The sequence below is a fragment of the Amblyomma mixtum genome, chromosome 3 (genome assembly GCF_055824585.1).
Source record: "Amblyomma mixtum isolate Tamu chromosome 3, ASM5582458v1, whole genome shotgun sequence".
NCBI lineage: Eukaryota > Metazoa > Arthropoda > Arachnida > Ixodida > Ixodidae > Amblyomma > Amblyomma mixtum.
Window position 1 is genome coordinate 167,082,167 of NC_143014.1, and position 19,509 is coordinate 167,101,675.

General features: G+C 52.7%; 2 protein-coding genes across 9 annotated transcripts in view; one reads left to right on the plus strand and one right to left on the minus strand.

The window, feature by feature from the left end:
* The window catches only part of LOC149352622 (sushi, von Willebrand factor type A, EGF and pentraxin domain-containing protein 1-like), a 268,948-nt gene extending 268,012 nt beyond the window's left edge, over window positions 1-936 (minus strand). For all 8 annotated transcript variants that reach the window (XM_089581805.1, XM_089581804.1, XM_089581801.1 and 5 more), the window contains exon 1: window positions 731-936. In XM_089581805.1, coding sequence (XP_089437931.1) covers window positions 731-800 — 70 coding nt within the window. In that variant the 5' untranslated portion in view covers window positions 801-936. The remainder of the gene's footprint in view (window positions 1-730) is intronic.
* A 15,247-nt stretch (window positions 937-16,183) lies between these two features.
* On the plus strand, window positions 16,184-17,740 carry LOC149352624 (uncharacterized). Its single transcript, XM_089575714.1, has one exon. The coding sequence runs from the start codon at window positions 16,184-16,186 to the stop codon at window positions 17,738-17,740; it is 1,557 nt and encodes a 518-aa protein (XP_089431840.1).
* Window positions 17,741-19,509: the final 1,769 nt, after the last annotated feature.

A 19,509-nucleotide genomic window follows, 5' to 3' on the forward strand; every position in this document is an offset into this window, starting at 1 on the left:
GCCTAAAAACTGCATATTTATGTTTCAAGCAGTCCAAGAAACGCGACAAGTAGCCAAGAGCGCACTTCGGCACTGCTCCTGAACTGCAAGCCGCTTAAGCCAAAACAACTACGTACTCAGTCTCTTGGCTGATGGTGTCATAACTTACATTCACACGCAGCAGTATATAATTCGTTCTCCTCAAAGCATTGGCAGCCAGTGCGCTGCTGGCTCTTGCATCTGTTCAGCTCCCGCTGTGAGCATGCACAGATCAGCAGCTCGTGAAGAGCACACCACGCTGGTATTCGGTTCAAGGACCAAGGCGATCAAGCGTTTATAAACCACAAAATGCAAAATTTATGATACGTAATCACGGCTTGCAGCCGGCGGCCGATTTAGAGTATCAATTTGAGCCCACTGACGACTCTTATGTTCGCTATACGCCACACTAGTGTAAGGCGCGTTTAAAATTAGTGGACTTCACACCTGACTGCCATCACCCTAACGTGAAGCTCGAGGCAAAGGTATGGGTGTCGGGTCGGGGCTCAAGGCGTTTCACAAGCTGCTCCAATAACCTGCGGAGCATGCACAGGCAACAACGCAATGTTCACACTCGGTTTTCATTTAGTTATTACCTCGAATTGGAAAAGCAGGGCTGTTCGCGTCGCCGTGGAAACAGTAACCACTGCGACGTAAACAAATTGTCTCTCAACAAGCAAAAGAAAAAGAATGAAAACGACGTGCTACTTACTGGCTTCTTGGCAAAGCGCCGATCTGGCGCAGAATACGACTGTCATCGCGAGAAACAATGGGGGCTTCATGCTTTGTGCGTGGCCCAACCGAGGTGAAGAGCGCCGCAAGACTCACTCGGGAGAGCGAGCCGTGTTCTAGAGAGAATTTCTTGGGTCTTGCACACAGCGACGGACTGTGATATGGAGCAGCGCAAGTTGACTCCTCACTTCGGGGTTCTGATAACAAATGCCCGACGGGATTTTACGCCACGTCGGCTCTCATTTCAGACGGTTGGTTCCGCTTTTCCAGCGACAGGCTTGGGGCTATTACTTTCCCGCTTGAGAGAAAAATGTATTGTTGATTAGAGGGCGCACAATTCACAGGCGCATGCTCACCAAATTTAATCTTTATCACACATATTCATTTCAGGTGGAACGCAAACAAGTAAGAAAACAAGCGGAAAAAGTAAAGAATTTCTCAGAGGCGAAATACACATTCGAATTTTCTCTTGACTTTCAAGTATGCTTGCGAGAACGGGGGAGAAAAGAAGCGGCGATGAAGGCCGGCGTAATTAGTGATCGCTGTATAACAAGTGCCTGAAGTCGCGCCGTGTTCAAACCAGGGTGTCGAAATGAACTCGAAACAGAGCTGAAAACCGGAGCCACTGCCCGTATTTTTGCCCAGAACCGGAACCGAATCAAAGCTACTCTTGCTCTGCCATTTTGCAATCCAGCTCGAACCGGAACAAACAAGAGGAAGCGTTGCGAACGAACCGGTTCGGGACAGGGCACAGCCCCACTTTAGATGCAGCAGGCCAAACACTTTTTAATGCGATAGAATTTACTGTATATTATCATCTTTCAAAAACCACCCGGTTTCTCCGCAACGAAATTCCCCGATTTGTTGAGAGGGTCGTGCAGTCGTAGCACCTTCAATTGAAAATTCGAGGACTAGATGCCAGACATGTGATTATACTAACGCGACCCACTCTGCCATCTTAATCGACCCTCTAAGCCCTACTAATTTACCTTAATCCACCCACTAATCCATCTTAATCCATTTTCTGGGGTGCGCCTACTTCCAAAATATGGTAGTTCTTAGGAATATTTGGGAGTGGATCAACTTCCGAAGGCTACCGCATTTTCTTCAAGAATATGATTAAGAAGGCCACAAGTTTTTTTTTTTTTTTTAACGAGTCGATACACAGGCCGATTTTTTTTTACCTTTGCAGACTATGAGGGGTACGTCGGAGCGGTTTATGCACGTAGATTGTACAGCAAGGCGGACGTCACGTATACCTGATACGGGACAATAAGTAGACGATTATTAGCTAAAATAAATAGTAAGCTTTGTTATTTTTAATTTTATGCTGCAGGTTAATCGCGAAATTGAAGGCCGCCACTACCGAAGGTGAGCCCTGTTTTTAAATTTCTTTAATCGGCAAGGCGGTTAGAAATATCGAACATCGAAAACTCGCATTTCAAGGCTGGTTGAGTTGGCTTTTGCGCATTGCATATTTATAAAGGGGCGTTGCTGCGCGTGGTATCACAGCCGAAATCAAGTCAACTTCTTTTACATTATCAAATATACAAACGGCTTTCATATTTGATGCATAAAGAAGGCGAGCGATAGCATTTTGTAGCTACACAATGCGGTAAACCCAACTCAACGAGCCTTCAAATGCGTGTTATTGAGGTTCGATGCATTAATGAAATTTAAAAACAGGCCTCACCTTCGGTGGTAACGGCTTTCAGTTTCGCAATAGAACCCTTCCCCGTAAAATTAATAAGTTTATTAGTTAATTTTAGCGAATTAATCGTATAAGTACTGAGGCATATCGGGCACGTAATGTCCACCTCGCTGTAACGTCCACGTGCATAAACGTCTTCGACGTATCTTCCAGTTTTCTAAATGAAGATCTGCAAAGGATAAAAAAAATCACCCTGTATAGATTTTATCGCACAAATAAGCATCTGAAGCGGTGAAAAACGCCAATCAGCGAGCTGCAATGCTCATTCAGTAACTCCCGCATTACCGTGAAGGTGTTCAGCGTTATAATTTTTGTCCAAAAGCAAAAGAAAGAATAGGTGTGCAATCAGAAAAAAAAAAAGACAGAGACAGAGAGAGAGAGAAACGCCATGCGACACGGAACACATGGGGATCGTACCAGCGAAGTTTGCAGCTGTTCTAGCACTACGCGAAGGGGCAAATAAGTTTCGGAACCTTTTGTAAGCGCAGCACCCAAGTCACTACCACAACTGGATCAGCAATCTCGCGCTGCACTCGCTACGATGATTTGCGGACCATGCAACTGATATACGAGCAGGCGTACGTGTTCCACAGGTCCATCAACTCGATAGCATAGTCTCAAAAAAATGATAGGGTTTTAATGCAGTTAAACTGAGTTGGACGCGCGAAAGGACTTGAGGTAACACCGCCTCAAAGATGACCGCATGAAAAAACATTCAGTAGAGTTGAAATCTAGGTCAGTTGGTACATAATACATGGAAAAAAAAAACAGTCAAAAGACGGAACACAGTAAAGAGACGAGGCGCATACAGTCGTCGTGCATGGGCCTCGTCTCTTCGCTGTGTTCCGTCTTTTGACTGTTTTTTTTTTTCGTGAAAAAACACGGCAGGAGCTGCGCGCGTCCATCGCCGCCGCGCGGCTGCTCGCGTGATTCCGGCGCCGATGGCTCTCGCGCGTCGGGAGCGGGGATGGCGTAGCGGGCCGGCGACGCAAGGCGTAAGTCCGTTTCGTGGAGCAACAGCGGCAGGCAGACCGATAGGGGTAGCATGTGGGAAGAGGCAGCTCCGCGGCAGGTCTACTGGCGGCGGCGCAAGCCTCCCCCACTCTCCCCACCCCTCGCGTGGTGGTAGTGGAAACATTTATTGACGGCGAAGCCCCCTACATGTCACTAGGGAGCCCTCCTCGTGCAGAGAGGGCCCCCTTACAAAGCGAAGGAGAGCCCTTGGAAGGCTATCCTAGAGGGAGCACTAGTGATTATTTTACGCTGGTCCCGATCGGAAGTCCTGGCGAGTATAGCACTCCCAGTGATCTAGGGCCATCTCTAGCGCAGGAGGATGTGGGAATGAGGGGTAGGTGAGTAATATATGTAGAAGGTCTCGAGGTTTGCCGCGGAGCTTGCAGGTGGTAGGAAATTTATCAGGAGAGCGGGCGTGGCGGAAGGTGAGGTATGGGGTTGTGGGTTGTGCGCGTTTGTAGCCTGCGCCAGTGGGCGGCTTGTGTGATTGTGAGGGTGGGGGCCGGAGGAGCGTATGTTCTCTTATTTTCGCGGTAATGGGCAAGGGTGTCACGAAAGTACAGCAGACAACCCCAGCATCCGAGGAAGGACGTTCCTCCCCAGCCCGGAAAGTGAGACCTCGGGCTAGGGAGTGAGCCTCCTCGTTACCTGGAAGGCTCGCATTTGCGGGCGTTAAAATAAGGTGACGGATTGTCGGGGTTGCCAAGAACGCAAAAGGCGGCGGGTGCTTGGGGACACTATACCGTTGGAAAAATTAAGGATAGCCGTTTTAGAGCCCGAGATGATTTTGGTGGCGGGCGTGGAGGCCGTGGCTAGCGCAGTCACTGCCTCATCTGCCTTGATTGTAGTGATGTTGAGAATTGAGCCAGCAGAGAGAAGTTTGGCGTGATTATTTGTGATTGCTAGTACTTTGCGATGGTCAATTGTGTAGGTGGCTGCATCAATAGAGTCCACAGTGGGGTCTTCTCCAAATTGTCTGTGTGAGGCTTGCGCCCTGGCTGTTCTGCGGTTCACGCTCCTTTCTGGGTGCATGTTTTTAGAGAGGGGGTACTAGAATTTTGGACCGGATTACACTAGGGAGGGGGCTGCCTCCCTAGGGGAGTCCAATTGACGATATGTGTAGAAAAGGCAGTAATGCGCGACCTGCTGGTGTGCGCGAGAGGCGGACCGCCTGGGCTGTGAGTTCTTCATAGGTGTCATGTGCTCCATTCTTGAGTAGGCGCACTGTAGAGGTACTGGGTAGAAAGCGCAGAGCTGTTTTCGTGCAAGTGCGGAGTAAGGCGTTTACTCGATCGCGTTCCTTGCTAGTGAGTGGTAGGTAGGGCAGAGCGTATGTGTCTCTGCTAGTAACGTATGCTTGGATGAGGCGAAGGGTGTGTCTTCCGTGAAGGCCTGCTCTCCGACTCGACGGATGAGCCAAGTAGTTTGTTGAGTGTGAGTCTGAAGGGCTTCGACGACACCTCTGTGGGCTCCATGGGAATAGTAAGACTTTCTGACGGGCTTTTCTGACGGACATAACCTTCTTTGAAGGGCTGTCCGCTAAATAAACGTTCACAGGGAAAAAGTAGAGACGACAGGACAGAAGCGCAACTTTCAACTTTAATAACTGACAAATGAAGCCAGGTGCGCTTATGCAGCCGCTCATATCCAGAGACGAGCTGCATGAGAGAGCGCGAAGCAAACAAGAGGAAGAGCAATAGGGAATATCTAAGCGACACTAAAAAAATCCACGTAGGTGAACATATCAACACGTGCCGTGGTATGATAAAAACTTGTAAAAAGAGCATTCACATGGGCTACAAAGGTGCATGAAAGATGGCTGTGAAAAGAAACAAGAGAGGTGGAAATAAAATCCGTGTAAAGGCCCGCAAAACAAGATAGAAAGCGCATTAAAAATTATAAAAGCTAACTAAAATAAGGAGCAGCGACCGGATTAATGGACTAGCTGTAACCATACAAAAAAGATACTTCATTTTTAGAAAGGTGAATAGAAGGCGTGCTAACGCACTCGTCTTTTCTTAGGTGACTGAAGAAGGCCTCAATTACTTCTCTCTCGGTCTTGTCCTGCGCCTTAGCTAGAAACTCAGTTTCATGAAACTTGAGGAGGCAGTTTTGGCAACTGCTGCAGCGTAACGGAAGGTTACCTCCAGATTTGCTCTTCAGGGTCATGTTGGGCCTGCGGGCGCGCTCACTGAAAATTTTCCGCTTTGCCCGCATGCACTTTGCCGCAGGTCAAGGGGATCTCATACACAACATTTGCAGTGCATTGTGTGCACGCGGTTTGATGCGTTGATATTACAGGCCTTTTAGCACACTTTTGGTCACCATCGGACGTAATTTTTCCAATTTGCAGGGAGCCGAAAAAACAGGCTGAACACTGTGTCTGGACGCAAATTTCTTCAAACTGTGTGAAAGACCGTGCAGGTAAGGCATTACCTGCACAGGTTTTGTTCTACCTCGCGCTTACTATGGTCCGATTTTTTTAAATTTTTGCACAAGGCTTTCAGAGGTGCTGGTGACCAGATGGGCTGGGTAACCTGCCGATAAAATTCGCTCAGTCCGGCAGTGGAAGCTTGCACCTATAGGTTGGGTACATGATTTTTCTAATGCAGATTTCATGCAAAGAGTTACTATGCCACGCTTTACCACCTTCGAGCGGGCACTATCATAGGACAAACGTGACTTCTTTGAGCGCGGCTAATAAGCCCAACACATGCGTATTTGAAAAAAAATAAGCTGTAGGTCAAATAGGTGATGTGTTCACCTTCTTGGATTTTTTTAGTGTCGCTTAGATATGCCGTATTGCTTTTCCTCTTCTTGATTATTAGTTTGATTCACGTTCTCTCATGCAGCCCGTCTCTGGATATCAGCGGCTGTATAAGCGCGCCAGGTTTCGTTTGTCGGTTATTAAGGTTGACAGTTGCGCTTCTGTCCTGTCGTCTCTACTTTTTCCTGTGGACGTCTATTTAGAGCACACCCTTTCAAAAAAGAACGTGGGAATAGAGTGCCATTCCCTAGCAGTCTGATGGGCTGTGCGCCGAGTGTCAGAGCGATAGGTGGGCTCTCAAGTTGAGTGGATTTGGGCCGGTAGAGAGAGAGTTGAGATTTAGAGGGTGAGCAAGATAAGCCTCTCTCCTTCACATATGCATCAATAGTGTTAAAAGCAGTTTGGAGATGAGTCTCTATGATGGCGTCACTGCCTCGGCGTGCCCAGACAGTGATGTCACCCTCATATAGAGTGAAATGGATGCCTGGAATTTGAGAGTTGTCGGGGAATACAAGAGCAATATTAAAAAGTATTGGAGAAAGAACCACTCCGTGACGGGTTCCCTGAGCACCGAGCTAGATATTTGGGAGTGTATAGGGGCCTAGAGTGAGGGTTGCTGTCCGGTTGCTGAGGAAGGCCCTGATATAGTTATACATATGACTATCTACTTGAAGTATTTGTAGATTTTCAAGAATGGCACAGTGTGTTACATTATCAAATGTTTTGGTGAGATTACCGCAAAAGATGGCGCGCGTATTGTGAGTTTTGGATCAAGAATGTGGTATTTCAGTTGGAGGAATATGTCCTGGGTGGCCAGACCAGGACGGAGATTAAACCTGCATGTGGGCAGGAGCTCCCGTTCCTCGAGAAAGTTGCAGAGTAGTGTGTGGATTACATGTTCCATTATTTTTCCCACACAAGAGGTGACAGAATAGGTCGGAGGTTGGTGGAGAGAAGCGGTTTGCCTGGTTTTGGGATGAAGACTACTTTGACCTCCTTCCACGGGACCGGCAGGCTACCTTGTTGCCAGCATTTATTAAAGTCGTCGGTTAAGGCTATTATGTACGAGATGTCTAAGTTGCGCAAAACTTTATGATGATTCCATCGAGTCCGGGAGCTGAGGAGGTATTGTGTGATGAAGCTCTGCCATTATTTCTGCTTCACTTATAGGCTGACATAAAAGGTCATTAAATAGTCCGTGATAGTCCAGATGGAACGGTGGTTGGAAAGGTGGAAAGTATTTCTCCTAGAGTTTCCCAAGTAGCTCTGCTGGCAAATTGAGAGGGGGGGGGGTGTCAATTAGTTTTGTGAAGTTGTGTCTTCGTAGTGTCGTAGATTGAGATTGGTCTATTGGATGTCGGAAGATGTTTCCTGTTTGATGTAGACTCATGTTACCATCAAGACGGTTGCATAGGGACTCCCAGCATTGCCTGGAGAGCATGGATGCATGTGTTTCTCTGTCTGTACAGTCGGCCATTCTGCAACGGAGTGTTCTGTTCCATCTCTGGGACAGCCAGAGTCTTTCAAGACTGACTTTAGCTTCCCAGAGATGTAGGAGGCCAGCGTCAACGGTGTCACTGGGCAGTCAATAAGAAGCTGTCGTGTGACTGCCTGGACATCAATCTGTAATTGTGTAGTCCACGCAGTATTGTCAGTGATGGGGTCAGATGTTCGGTTAGATCTGCATTTCCTAAGGAAGGACTATTAGGTGAAAGTGGATTCCCTAGGTGGACGGTGACGGAGGTGAGTGTTAAGCAGGATTTCGAGGATGTAGTGGTCAATGTTTAAGCACTTCTTGGTGTTGTACCATGTGGCGGCTCGGAGCGGTGAATGAAAGTAAGATCGGGTGTGGTGTCTTTGCACACGCTTGTGGCGATACGTGGGGGGTAAGTGGGGTCAGTGTTAAGAGACAGCCCTACCTGTTGCGCAGCAAGCCATACTCTGCGGCCTTTTCGTGATTCATGCAGGTATCCTCATTCTGTATGGGGTGCGCTGAAGTCACCCAGAATTAAGAGAGGACACTGGTTGGCAACCCTTTGGGCCAGTGAAGAGGCGATTAAATTTGTGTTCTAGCTGTTTTGTGTGACTATACACATTCAGGATGAAAAGGCTCTTGGCCCGTGCGTGTTGGGGGACTAATTCCAGGGGAGATGGTCGAGATCTGGTATAGCTAACGTATGAGTAATGGTCGGGAGCGAGCGCCTAACTAGAAAGGCCACTTTGGATGGCGCGACGGATTGAGGAAGGGGAACGCGACCTGGGAGGGTTATAGGATTCGTTGGCTCCTGCAGATCCTGGACGTTAGGGCCTGCAGCACAATGGAGAAGTTGAAGGACTTTGCGTTTTTGACCAAAACGCCGGTAGTTCCACTGCCATACCGTGACCATAGAACTAGGTTTCGCCATCATGGGTTAGGGGCGTAACGGAACTTACAACAGGAAGGGGGTGTTCTTGTACAGGGCGAGCGGGATGTATGTCCCGGATGGGAAGGGGGTGTTCTTAAACAGATGGAGCGGGATGTATGTCGCCATGACGCCACGGGTGGCTCTAATAGAAGGCGCTGTGTAGGCCGCGCAGGAGTGTTCATTGCCACCAATATTGAGAGAGGCGATCTGGGTAAGACGCATGGCCAGTTCGGTCTGTGAGGTGACCACCATGAAAGTGTGGTTGGTGGAGTGTACCCGGAGGAAGGCGTCCGAGGGTAGCGTAGTCGAGCTGTATCTGGATGCCGTGGCGCAGTTTGATGCATGGGATCCGGTCCAGTTGAAGCCCCCCGAGCGGGCGGAAAATCACACGGAGTGCATCTGGCGGAAGTTGCTGCGTTGGGCTGCGAGGCGCGCTGCTTTTGGTGCTGGCGGTGAACGGGTTGGCGCCGCGACGGCAGCGGGCGGCGCAGCTGCGTTTGTCGACGCGTTCCAGGCGCTATTGTGAACGTCGCCAGTCATGCTACGCGGTTAGTGTTGTAGGCGGGCCTGTCGGGCTTTTATAACTTCTACCAGCACCTCGGTATTGGCTAACGATCCTCAGAAATGATACATTTCTGACACTCACCTATCCCAGAGCTTGTTATGAACGCAAACAGTACTATAGCGGAAACGAGTTCGTGTCTGTTGAATGTTTTAGCTCGGCAGCCGATCTCGCGAAGATACGGTCGCCGATGGTCAGCAGACTGGTGTTGTCGACGTCGTGGGCGTCAAAGTATGTCACACTGCGAAGACATCTGGTCTTCGGTCACGTTAGTGTCGTTAATGTGACAGCTTGGTCTGCCACAGACACGGTCTGCCGACCGGTCGGCCGATCATCAGTCTCGTCGTCGGGTCTGCGTCGGTGTCGCGTCGGGCTAGTGTGACAGACCCTTTAGCAGCACGGCTCTTATACGAGTTGTGGAGAGTGTAAGCCACTCCTTGCATTGCATTTCGTATTCTGTGATGGGCTCCCCTTCCACGGTCACCTCCATGATGTAGCCGGCTGCGCCGGCTGGTGCACTGGGAGACGCAGTTGTTAGGCTTAGCGTGGCAGCTCACCGGCGCTGCACTGAGCCGGGTAGAAAATAGCTAGAATCCGTTTTACGCTCCTCCTGAGCAGTTTGCAGACGATTATCGAACACTTATGTATCCTTTGAGATAGTTGTAGGTAGCTATGGAACGTTAGGCAGGAAAACAACGCACCGTTCGACGGAGCCGATGTGACTAGCGCCCGGCGTTCCTTAACGCGTTCCACCCCTCGTGCAACGGCGTTGTGTGAGCCCCGGTGGCGGTGATGGCTGCTGCTGCCGCAATCGTGTTATCAGCGTGCCGGGGGTGAGCAGGGGGGGGGGGGGGTCTGCGCGTTGACGGAGCAGCTGAGCAAGGCCTCCGCCGATGGCGCTCCGTCGAAGGTCCAAGGTTGAGGCTTGCCAGATACCTCAACATGTGTGTGTGTGTGTGTGTGTGTGAGAGAGAGAGGGGGGGGGGGGGGTAAAAGTGCATGTCCCAACTACCAAGTACGCGCCTTCAATCACCATCCAACCACATTCAGACCCCGCTCACCTCAACCCACCAGAAGCTTCAGCCGCCACCACCTCTAGCTTCAAGAAAGCCTCAAGCCACCATCCACCCACCACCACCTTCCAGCCTCCGGAAGCAGCCTCCGATTGGTCCCCTACCGGGCACTCACAGTTAAAAATACATCTCCCAACAGCGAGCCGTCACCCAACCACCCTCACCATACTCAAAAAATGAACAAGGGAGGGGAAAGCCTCAGTGTGCTTGCCAAAGTTTCGACAAGAGGGCTTGCCCAGACGAAGGCAAGTCCTCTTGTCGAAATATTTGCAGGCGGCTTACCCCTCCCTTGTTCATTTTTTGAGGTATGATAGGGGTGGGTGGGTAGGTAAAGCCCGCTAGCCACGCCTACGAACGCGCGTCAGTCACACACGTTTCTTTTCGCAGCGCCCGGTTGGGGGCAGCGAGCGGGCAGAGAGCCCGTGACCGGCGTGGCGCTGCACTGCTGGACACCAGCGACTGGGCACTAATCTGGCGATGTTGCTACCCCCTCCCCCCCCCCCCACTTTTTTTAATGAGAGAGCACTAAATGGCTCGCTAGCGAAAAAGGCGTTCGTGTAGGGATAAGACTGATAATCGAGCAGTCGCCACCTTGCGGCGCTGCGGCGAACCATCCTATCCACAAGACGGACCGAATCGCAGATCTCGGTTAGAGCGTTCGGCTACTGAGCCGGAGTTACAGGGTTCGAACCTGGCCGCGGCGGCCGCGTTTCGATGCAGGCGAAGCTCAAAAATTAGGCAGTGGCTTAGCTCTGGTTAAGCCTGGATATACAAGCGAAAAGCTTCAGTTATGCTTGGTTTGACGCCATGGCTGTCGCAGTTCGCGCACTGGGAGCACCACGATAACTGTGAAGGCGTTCGGCCGTCTGCACACTGCCCGTACGGAGGCGGAGACGGTAATCGGCGCGGTTAAAATTCAGGAGGCACTTTGGCTCTCTAAAGTGCTGCAAGGCGAAAGCCTTGCAGCACTTTTTTTAGCCATATTTTTAGCCATTTTTTATTTTTGATGTTTTATTTTTGTTTGGTTTCTTATTTTCCTTGATTTTTTATTTTCTTTTCATATTTTATTTTTGTTTCATTTTATTTTATTTTTCTTCCTATTATTTTAATTGTTTTATTTTTATTTTTCATATTCTCTTTTATTTTCTTTTTTAATTTTGTTTCTTTTCTTATTTTATTTATATTTTATTTTTCAATTTTTTTTTTCATTTTTAATTTCGTTTTTTTTTCTTATTGTTTCCTTATTTTTCTTTTATTTTTTATTCCTTTTATTTTATTTATGAAATCCATGCATTCACTAGATGCGCCTTTATTCATGCTCAAACCTTGAGCCTTCGTGGCAGAGTGGTAGCGTCTCCACTTCAAATGCCAAAGGCCCTAGTTCGATTCCCAACCGCGACGCAGGAGAGGAGCGCGCGTAGTGGTAGCGGCGGTGAGAAGGCGGCGCACATGCGCAGTAGCGCGCGGCTGCGTCGCCACCTGCGCTGCGCGTGACGTCACTCGGTCGCGGCATACGGCTATGAGAAGCTCGGCTCCGACCCTCGTAGTGAAGCTTGCTTCAAAAGGCGCCCGTGTGCTGTGCGATGTGAGTGCGCGTTGAAGATTCCCACGTGGTCGAAATTATTCCAGAGCCCTCCACTACGCCACCTATTTCTCTCTTCTTTCACTCCCACCTTCCTCCCTTCCCACACGGTGTGGTTCGGGTGTCCACCGAGTTACGAGACAATCACTGCGCCATTTAATTTCCTCAATAACCAACCAGTTTTCGAGAACGAACCGCGCATCACCTGGTATGACGTCACCGATTCAGACCGGCGCTTTTTCGGTTAGGTATCTGCCGTTTTCATCCGTCGTGTGAAAGGTATCAGCACGCAGATGGTGCGCTGACTTGATGTGACATCCGCCGTGTGGATGCGTGCGCACGTCGTCTGCTAGTGTTACGTGCGCGCGAATTGCGCACATTCATGGCGACTGTTTGTTTCGCGGTTTCAGTGCGCTCTTATTTACTTGAGTGCCTTTTGCAAAAGAAACGTAAACACGTTATGATATCCTAGACTGCAACGAAGGCAATAGCAACTCAAATCGAGTATGTCATGCTGGGTCGGCATCCGCCGTCGGTCTTTAGCCTTAATAGAGACCATTTAATCTAGGGCACCGCCATTTAGGGACGGTGGCGCCATCTATGTTCTGTTCCTGTCCTTAGCGCATGCTGGTAGGTGGTGGTGGTGTAAAACATTTATTTATACTATATACAAGAGAGGTATTGCTTGGACCGTGCCTGAAGGGCCCGGCCCTCACAATCACTAGGAGGGATCCCTAGTCTGGGACCCCTGTGACCTCCGCGGCAGCCCGGGCTCTTGTCACCAGGGCTCGTTGGTCCTGGAGAGTTGAGCAGCCGAGCAGGGCAGCCTCCCAGTCCTCTCGGGTGGGGTGGGAAAACAGAATTGGCAGGGCATGCCCACACCATGTGATACGTGTCCGCAAACACTTCGCCACAGTGTGGACACTCGCCCGAAAAGGCCGAATTGAAATGTTTGAGCACTGCCGGGCACAGTACCGTGTTGGTGTAGAGGCGAAGTAGCCAACGCTCCTCTGCCTTCTTGAGGCCTTTACAGGGGGGTGGGTATCGGCCGTGAGCGTTTTGATACAGGAGAGAGATCTCCCAAAAAGTAATAGCCGGAATGCGCGCACGCATTTGCAGTATACCTACAGTGCTGGACGACAGTGCAGCAATTTGTCGTTTCAGATTAGAAAAGCTCCTGGGTGACGGGGAAAGCTTTTCGAGGAAGACTGCCGCCGTTTGGGGGAGCGATGGCCGGAACTTCAGCGGATGATGGGGCCGTAGGCACTTCATTCATCGTTCCGATTATTCACCTATGTAAGCGATAATCGTTTACGAGTTCAAGCTCTAGTGCACAGCAACGGTCGCAGCGCTGGCTACGACGGCGGTCTAGGAATCGACACAGGCAGCCGCCAAGCTTCTTTTATGCTATTTGATTGAGTTCGGTAGACTACGATTAGCAGCCAGGATAACAGTCACTTCGTGAATGTTTGCGAAAGCCGCACTGCACTTTGCTTAAGCACGCCTAGTGTGCAGACGCGAACTTTTTTGTTCGACATGTCATGGTGTTGGTTTCGTTTCATGAAAGCCGAGCCGGATACAATTCTCAATTTCGGGCAAGTATACTGCAGTGCACTTCTCATCGAGGTACGCGTCGTGCCCGATTCAGGCGCTTGATAAACCCGGTGCCCTCTCTGCGCTTCAGCGGGCTGTGACTTCGAGATAAATGCTCGACTACGCGCAGATCTAGATGGTAGGTACGCGAGTGTTCACTAAGCCAGAGCGCGCAGGCGCCGAACGAAAGCAACGTCTTACGTCGTGTTTGTGACCGTCGCTTGCTTGGGGGCTGTTAAGATCGGCGTCAACAGGAAGCAGCCAGCACCCACGTTTCTCCTGGATGGTTCCGAGAAACCCCTGACCATTCGACCACGTTTGCCTCAAGGCGTGCCGGATCGACCGTGAGGCGAGGGCAACGTACTTTGCTGCGTCTCTGTGTAGGACTCGATGGACACAAAAGCACCCAATTCTCCGGAGTCGGCCCACGTGGGTGGAGACAGCAGGTGGACGTTACCTCTCCCATTTCGCAGTAAATATGGCGGATGTCAAGGGCCCTCGTCTCGGTGGTTCTGCGTACTGAGCACCGCGGCGGGCTGGGGGGGGGACTTCCACAACCTTCGCGGATGTTCCCAAGAACAAAGGACCACTTCCGCCCTTTTCCCGGCCTTGCATTCCGACCCTTCGTGACGGATGTATTTGACGGGCATGTGTCGGCAGCCCGGGGGAGCCATTGACAGGTCCGAGAACGCCGCATTTCGCTGTCGACTTTCCTCGAAGAGCGTCCTCCTCTCCCAGGCTCAACACGTGACGGGGATGCGTCCACAAGTGCGGGGGTGTGAGTTTGTGCCCACGAGGGAAAGTTTCCGGCCACTCCTACCCTGGGGATGACGTCATCAACCTAGGGAAACTAGGGAAGACGGACGCTATAAAACTCGACGACGACCTCCATGGAGCTCGTCTGCGTGAGGGTTAGGCTAGGTCGAGTTGACACAGCTGTGGCAAGTGTATATGTGCGCCCCCAGACTCCTTGGGATGCTAGTTCCTTGCCACACCTGGTCGGCCTCATTGGCGGCAACTGTCTCCTCTGCGGGGACTTCAACGCGACTCACCCGCGGTGGGGATCCCGCAGGGCGGACCGCCGTGGCCGTGATCTGGTTACAGCTCTACGTGGCACCGGGCTCCATGTTTTGAACACCGGGGTCCCCACGTTTGTCCGTCGAGGGGGCATCCGCACATGCATAGACCTCTCAATTGGGTCGCCGCGTTGTGTTTATGGATGGCACCCCTCGCCGGACACTTGGGGTTCGGAACACTTCCCCATCACTCTGGAGCCAAAGCCAGGGAAGCGGGTGGACGGAAGGCAGTGCAAGGTCGTCCACTGGGACAAGCTCAGGGACCTCCTTCTCAACTTCACAGGGCAGGACGACATCCTGGCCCACGTGGCTCGCTGTGCGGAGGCAGCAACTATCAGCTGCGAAGTCCCACCCAACCAGCCTGTCCCGAACCTCCATTTCCTCCAGATGAGGGCCCAACGGCGGCGGGCAGAAAGAAGGGCCCTACGTACGGACAGGCCAGAGCATTGGACAGAGCACAACCGGCTTGACGCAACCTGCCGTCGGACCCACAACCGGCGCCGCAGGGAGTCCTGGGAGGGGATCTGTGCCTCCCTGGTGGCTGCCCGGGGCAGTGCCAGAGCCTGGCCCCTGTTCCGGTCCCTTCTGGAGCCCTCCATCCAACGTGCTCCCTACCTGGCCATCGCAGTGGCTGGGGGGCTTACCTACCAGCAGCTGGCTGATAAGCTGGCAGAGGCCCTCCTTCCTCGAGAGCCCCCTCCATCAGGGCTCTACCCCAGGCGGACCAGTTACCAAGCAGCAGGCGGTCAACACGCAGATGACATTGCGGCCATCTGTTCCACCCCCCTCACCAAGGCGGAGCTCACCACTGCCCTGCAGCACTCCAAGCGCCGCAGTGCCCCCGGACCAGTTGGTATCACATACCAAATGCTCCGGAACCTGGACGACTCCATGAAGGCCAACCTCCTCCAGACCTTCAATGAAGTATGGACGACGGGCTGTCTACCTGAGGCCTGGCGCACGGCACTGGTGGTACCGGTCCTCAAGCCTGGCAAGCCACCTGCAGAGCTCAAATCGTACAGGCCCGTCTCCCTGACTTCAGCCCCAGGGAAGCTCCTGGAGTCCGTGGCGCTGGCAAGGCTGGACTGGATAGCTGGGGTCACGAGCTACCTGCCCGAGCAGCAATCTGGGTTCAGGAGGCACCGCTGCACGGCTGACGCCATTTCAGACATAGTATCCAGCCTCGAGGAGGCACGTCACTCTCGTCATGTCGTCTGCCTCGCCCTCCTGGACGTTCAGGGGGCATTCGACAATGTGACACATGAAGCCATCCTCGAGGCTGCTGACTGCCTTGGCGTCACCGGCAACCTCCGGGGGTATCTGCGAGGATTCCTACAAGACCGCACCAGTTGTGTCCGGGCAGGAGGAGCCACCAGCGCCCCCCAGCCACTCAAGAGAGGAGTTCCCCAGGGCAGCGTGCTGAGCCCCATGCTCTTCAATCTGGTGATGGCCGAGCTCCCCCGCTGCCTCCCGGAGGGCCTGCGCCTACCTGTCCGCATAGCAATCTATGCGGACGACATTGCCCTCTGGTGCTGCGGACCACGGCGCCAAAGGGTGCAAGTCATCCGAAATGTCCAGCGTGCCATCACCAGGGTGAGCTCCTACCTGGAACGGATGGGCCTGCAGCTCTCCGCCACCAAGACCGAGGCCATGCTGCTGAACACCCGACCAGGAGCACGCCCGGGGAAGACGAGCCTGATCATAGCAGGACGGGAACTACCATGGCAGCACACCTGCCGCTACCTGGGCCTCCTGATAGACCGCCACCTCACCTGGCAGCCAGCTGTTAAGGCCTTCTCCAAGCAGGCAATCAGGGTCCGGGGCGCCGTCCGGAAGCTCCTGGCTGGAGGGAGAGGCATCACACCACGCATGGGTCTCCAGTTCGTTCAGGCCATGGCAGGGGCGCAGTTCTTATACGCCCTGCCCCTGATACAAATGACCATCAGGCAGCAGCTGACCATCGAACGCTGCCAAAGGGCTGCCATCCGCCTGTGCCTGGGCCTGCCGCGGGGCTCCCGGGTTCCTGCAACACTAGCAGAGGCGGGGGGCGGGGTGGGTGGCCCATGGAGCTCCAGGCCCAGAGGGCAGCATTCCGCCATGTGGAGCGACTCCATCTTGCACCTGACGGACGCCCCCTCTTGGAGCGCCTCCTCAACCACCCCCACTCCCGCATGGGGAGGACTGCCCTGGCTTTTGAGCAGCTGGTGGGGGGGGCAGCCGGAGAGCCTTCCTGCTCCTCCACGTCCAGATCTTGGCCACCAGTACCGGGTCCTTCTACCAGCACGAGGGGCCAGGCCAAAGCGACTGACACCAGCAGTCGGACTCCGACAGGAGGCAGCGGCGACCCTGGAGGAAGACCTGGCGGGCCGCACGCAGCTGTACACGGATGGCTCCGTTTTGAAGGGGGCCTGCCCATCTGCAGCGGCAGCCTGCATCGCTCCTGCTCTGGGCAAGAGAAGACAGGCGAGGCTCCCATGTGTGGCGAGCTCCACCACAGCGGAGCTGGCAGCCCTACATCTGGCTGCCGACATCCTGGACGGACAACCTGCTGTACACTCTGCAGCCATCCTGAGTGATTCCAGGGTCGCCCTCCAGCTACTGCAAGAGCCACGTTGCCGACTACCCATCGTCAGCAAGCTGGCAGCCAGGTTAAATGGAATTTGCTTCCGCGGCTGCTCCATAACCCTGGCCTGGGTCCCCAGCCACGTTGGCGTCCAGGGCAATGAAGATGCCGATGCCCTGGCCAAAGCAGCACATGGAGGATCCACTCCCACCTGTACATCTGTAGTCCCCCTGGATGCTGCCCGGTCCATCACTGAGCGGCAACTTGTCCTCGAGCACCCCGACCCCAGGGTGGCGCAAGGGGCACCTCCCCAGCTCCTGCCGGACAAGGGTATCCCAAAGCGGCTGAGGTCCCTCCTCCTCCGGTTTCGAGTGGGCTGCTCTTGGACTGGGGCACGGCTTTACCGCAAGGGACTGGCCCCCTGTGCAGACTGCCCCCGCTGTGGACACCAGAAGGAGACAGTCGATCACATCCTGTGCGGATGCCCTGCCTTTGCCACACATCAGGCAAAGCTTGTCGCTGGCTACAGGGCCCTGGGACTGCCTGCAGAAAGAGCAAGTGCCCTACTCTTCCCATCTGGACCAAACGCCCCCAAGGCCCTCCGTTCCCTCCTGGAGGACACGGGCCTGGATAGCTACTGCTGATCCTAGGCGGCTGATGACAGCGACGGCGACTCGTGAGACGCTCCACTTTCCCTCCCTTTATATCTTTCCTCTTCCCCTTCACCTATTCTCCTCCCTAACAGCACGCCGGCAGTGGTGGTGGTGACATCTCGCCAGTCACAGGCCCGTGCTAATTTCCTTTCCATTTCTTTCATCCTCTTACTACTACTACTATGGTCGAAGCAGACACACTTTCTGATCTTCACGCATGTAAATATGTAAATAAATTCAGTCTTCTTTCGCCACCTACGAACTCCTTCGCTCAGCGGCACTCCTGTCCCTGGCCTAGAGGTGGGAACGGGCGTCGTGCTGACCGTGGTTCCGTACAGCCGCGACCCCGAACCTCGCCTTCAACAGGGCTTGGCCATTGAGTAATTGAACAGGCAGTGGCCGTTCTCGCTGCCTCGTCGCTTTTTTTCTCTCGTACGTAGTGTCCCCTCTTCACTCTACTGAAGAAATGTGTTGCGGCCCTAAATAACTGTCGCGCTGAACAACTAAAGTTAGATTAGAGGTTGCACGGACACGGATATTTTGCTACGCGGCAGTAGAAATTCGCCACGTCGTGCGTACCTCGATTGTGGTTTGGTGACCAAGCGCGTTTGCTGTCCTCGTTAAGCCCGCTACGCGTCTTCACACAAGTTTTTTAGGATTTGGTATCTTAGCGACTGGTGCAGTCAGCACGCTCTTTGGTTTTGCCAAGACTGATTTGTTCGCTGTAAGCTGTAATAATGCTGCTGCAACTACACTGCTTACTCGGCAGTGTTGTAATGAGGCATATTATATGTAGCATGCAACAAAAATTTTGGAGAGGTCTTTTTCTATTTATCTTAACTACCTCCTTCCACTGCGCTGATTTTGTGATCTTCATACTGGTCTGCAGGTGACAAGCTGTACAAGCATCCAAGTGTTCTCACTGACTGGAGTGGTGGCTTAAAGATGATTTAACGAACAAAAACGCAGTGGTATCCAGATGATCTTGGCTCTTGATTCATGGTCATAGTTAGCCTCAAAACACGTAAAAGTTGATTTGCCGCGCAAAAACGCAGTGGTATCCAGATGATCTTGGCTCTTGATTCATGGTCATATATAGTGAACCTCAAAACACGTAAAAGCTGATTTGTCGCGCAAAAGACAGCAGGACACGAACGTCCCTCAATGAATCATTCTGTGGCGGAATTGCCGCCCGCGCATACCAGGGGAGGAGAAGTGATGCCACGCGCCCTGGTTTCAGGCTGTTTCCTTCCTCGCGCCGAAAACGGTCTTAGCATAGCGTGCTCCGCTATTGTGACCTGCTTCCGAGGTCATGTCGGGACATGACGTCTGGTGCAGTGCGGGACGGCGCAGTGGCCCAGCGGGGACTCAGCCGGGTCTAACATTCAGTTGCAGCAAATGAAGTTTTTCTGTTTGCTTCCGAGGGGCACCACTGCAGCCATATGCGCTGATTGGTCCCGACGCGTCAGGCAGGCACGCACTTGACGGGCACGTGGCGCCGTTCGGTGCCCTCATTCTGCGCACACGGAGTAGAGCCTCGCGGAGCTGGACACGGTAGCGGATCGCGCTATGCTATAACTGCCGTAACTGCCGTATAGGGAACCTGCGCTACCCAGGCGGCACTGCAAGTTACCTATTCGGTGACTAAAACCTGTTGCCGTCAGCCGCTTGGGTCGCTACAAATGCGAGAGCACATTCTGAACGATTGGAAGCTCGCGTTTGGCTGATAGCATTCATTAGACGCCCTTAGCTTACCATGT

What these genes read in the sequence shown, in the direction of transcription:
- LOC149352624 (XM_089575714.1), top strand. Translation starts at nt 16,184, where the DNA reads ATGCTGCTGAACACCCGACCAGGAGCACGCCCGGGGAAGACGAGCCTG.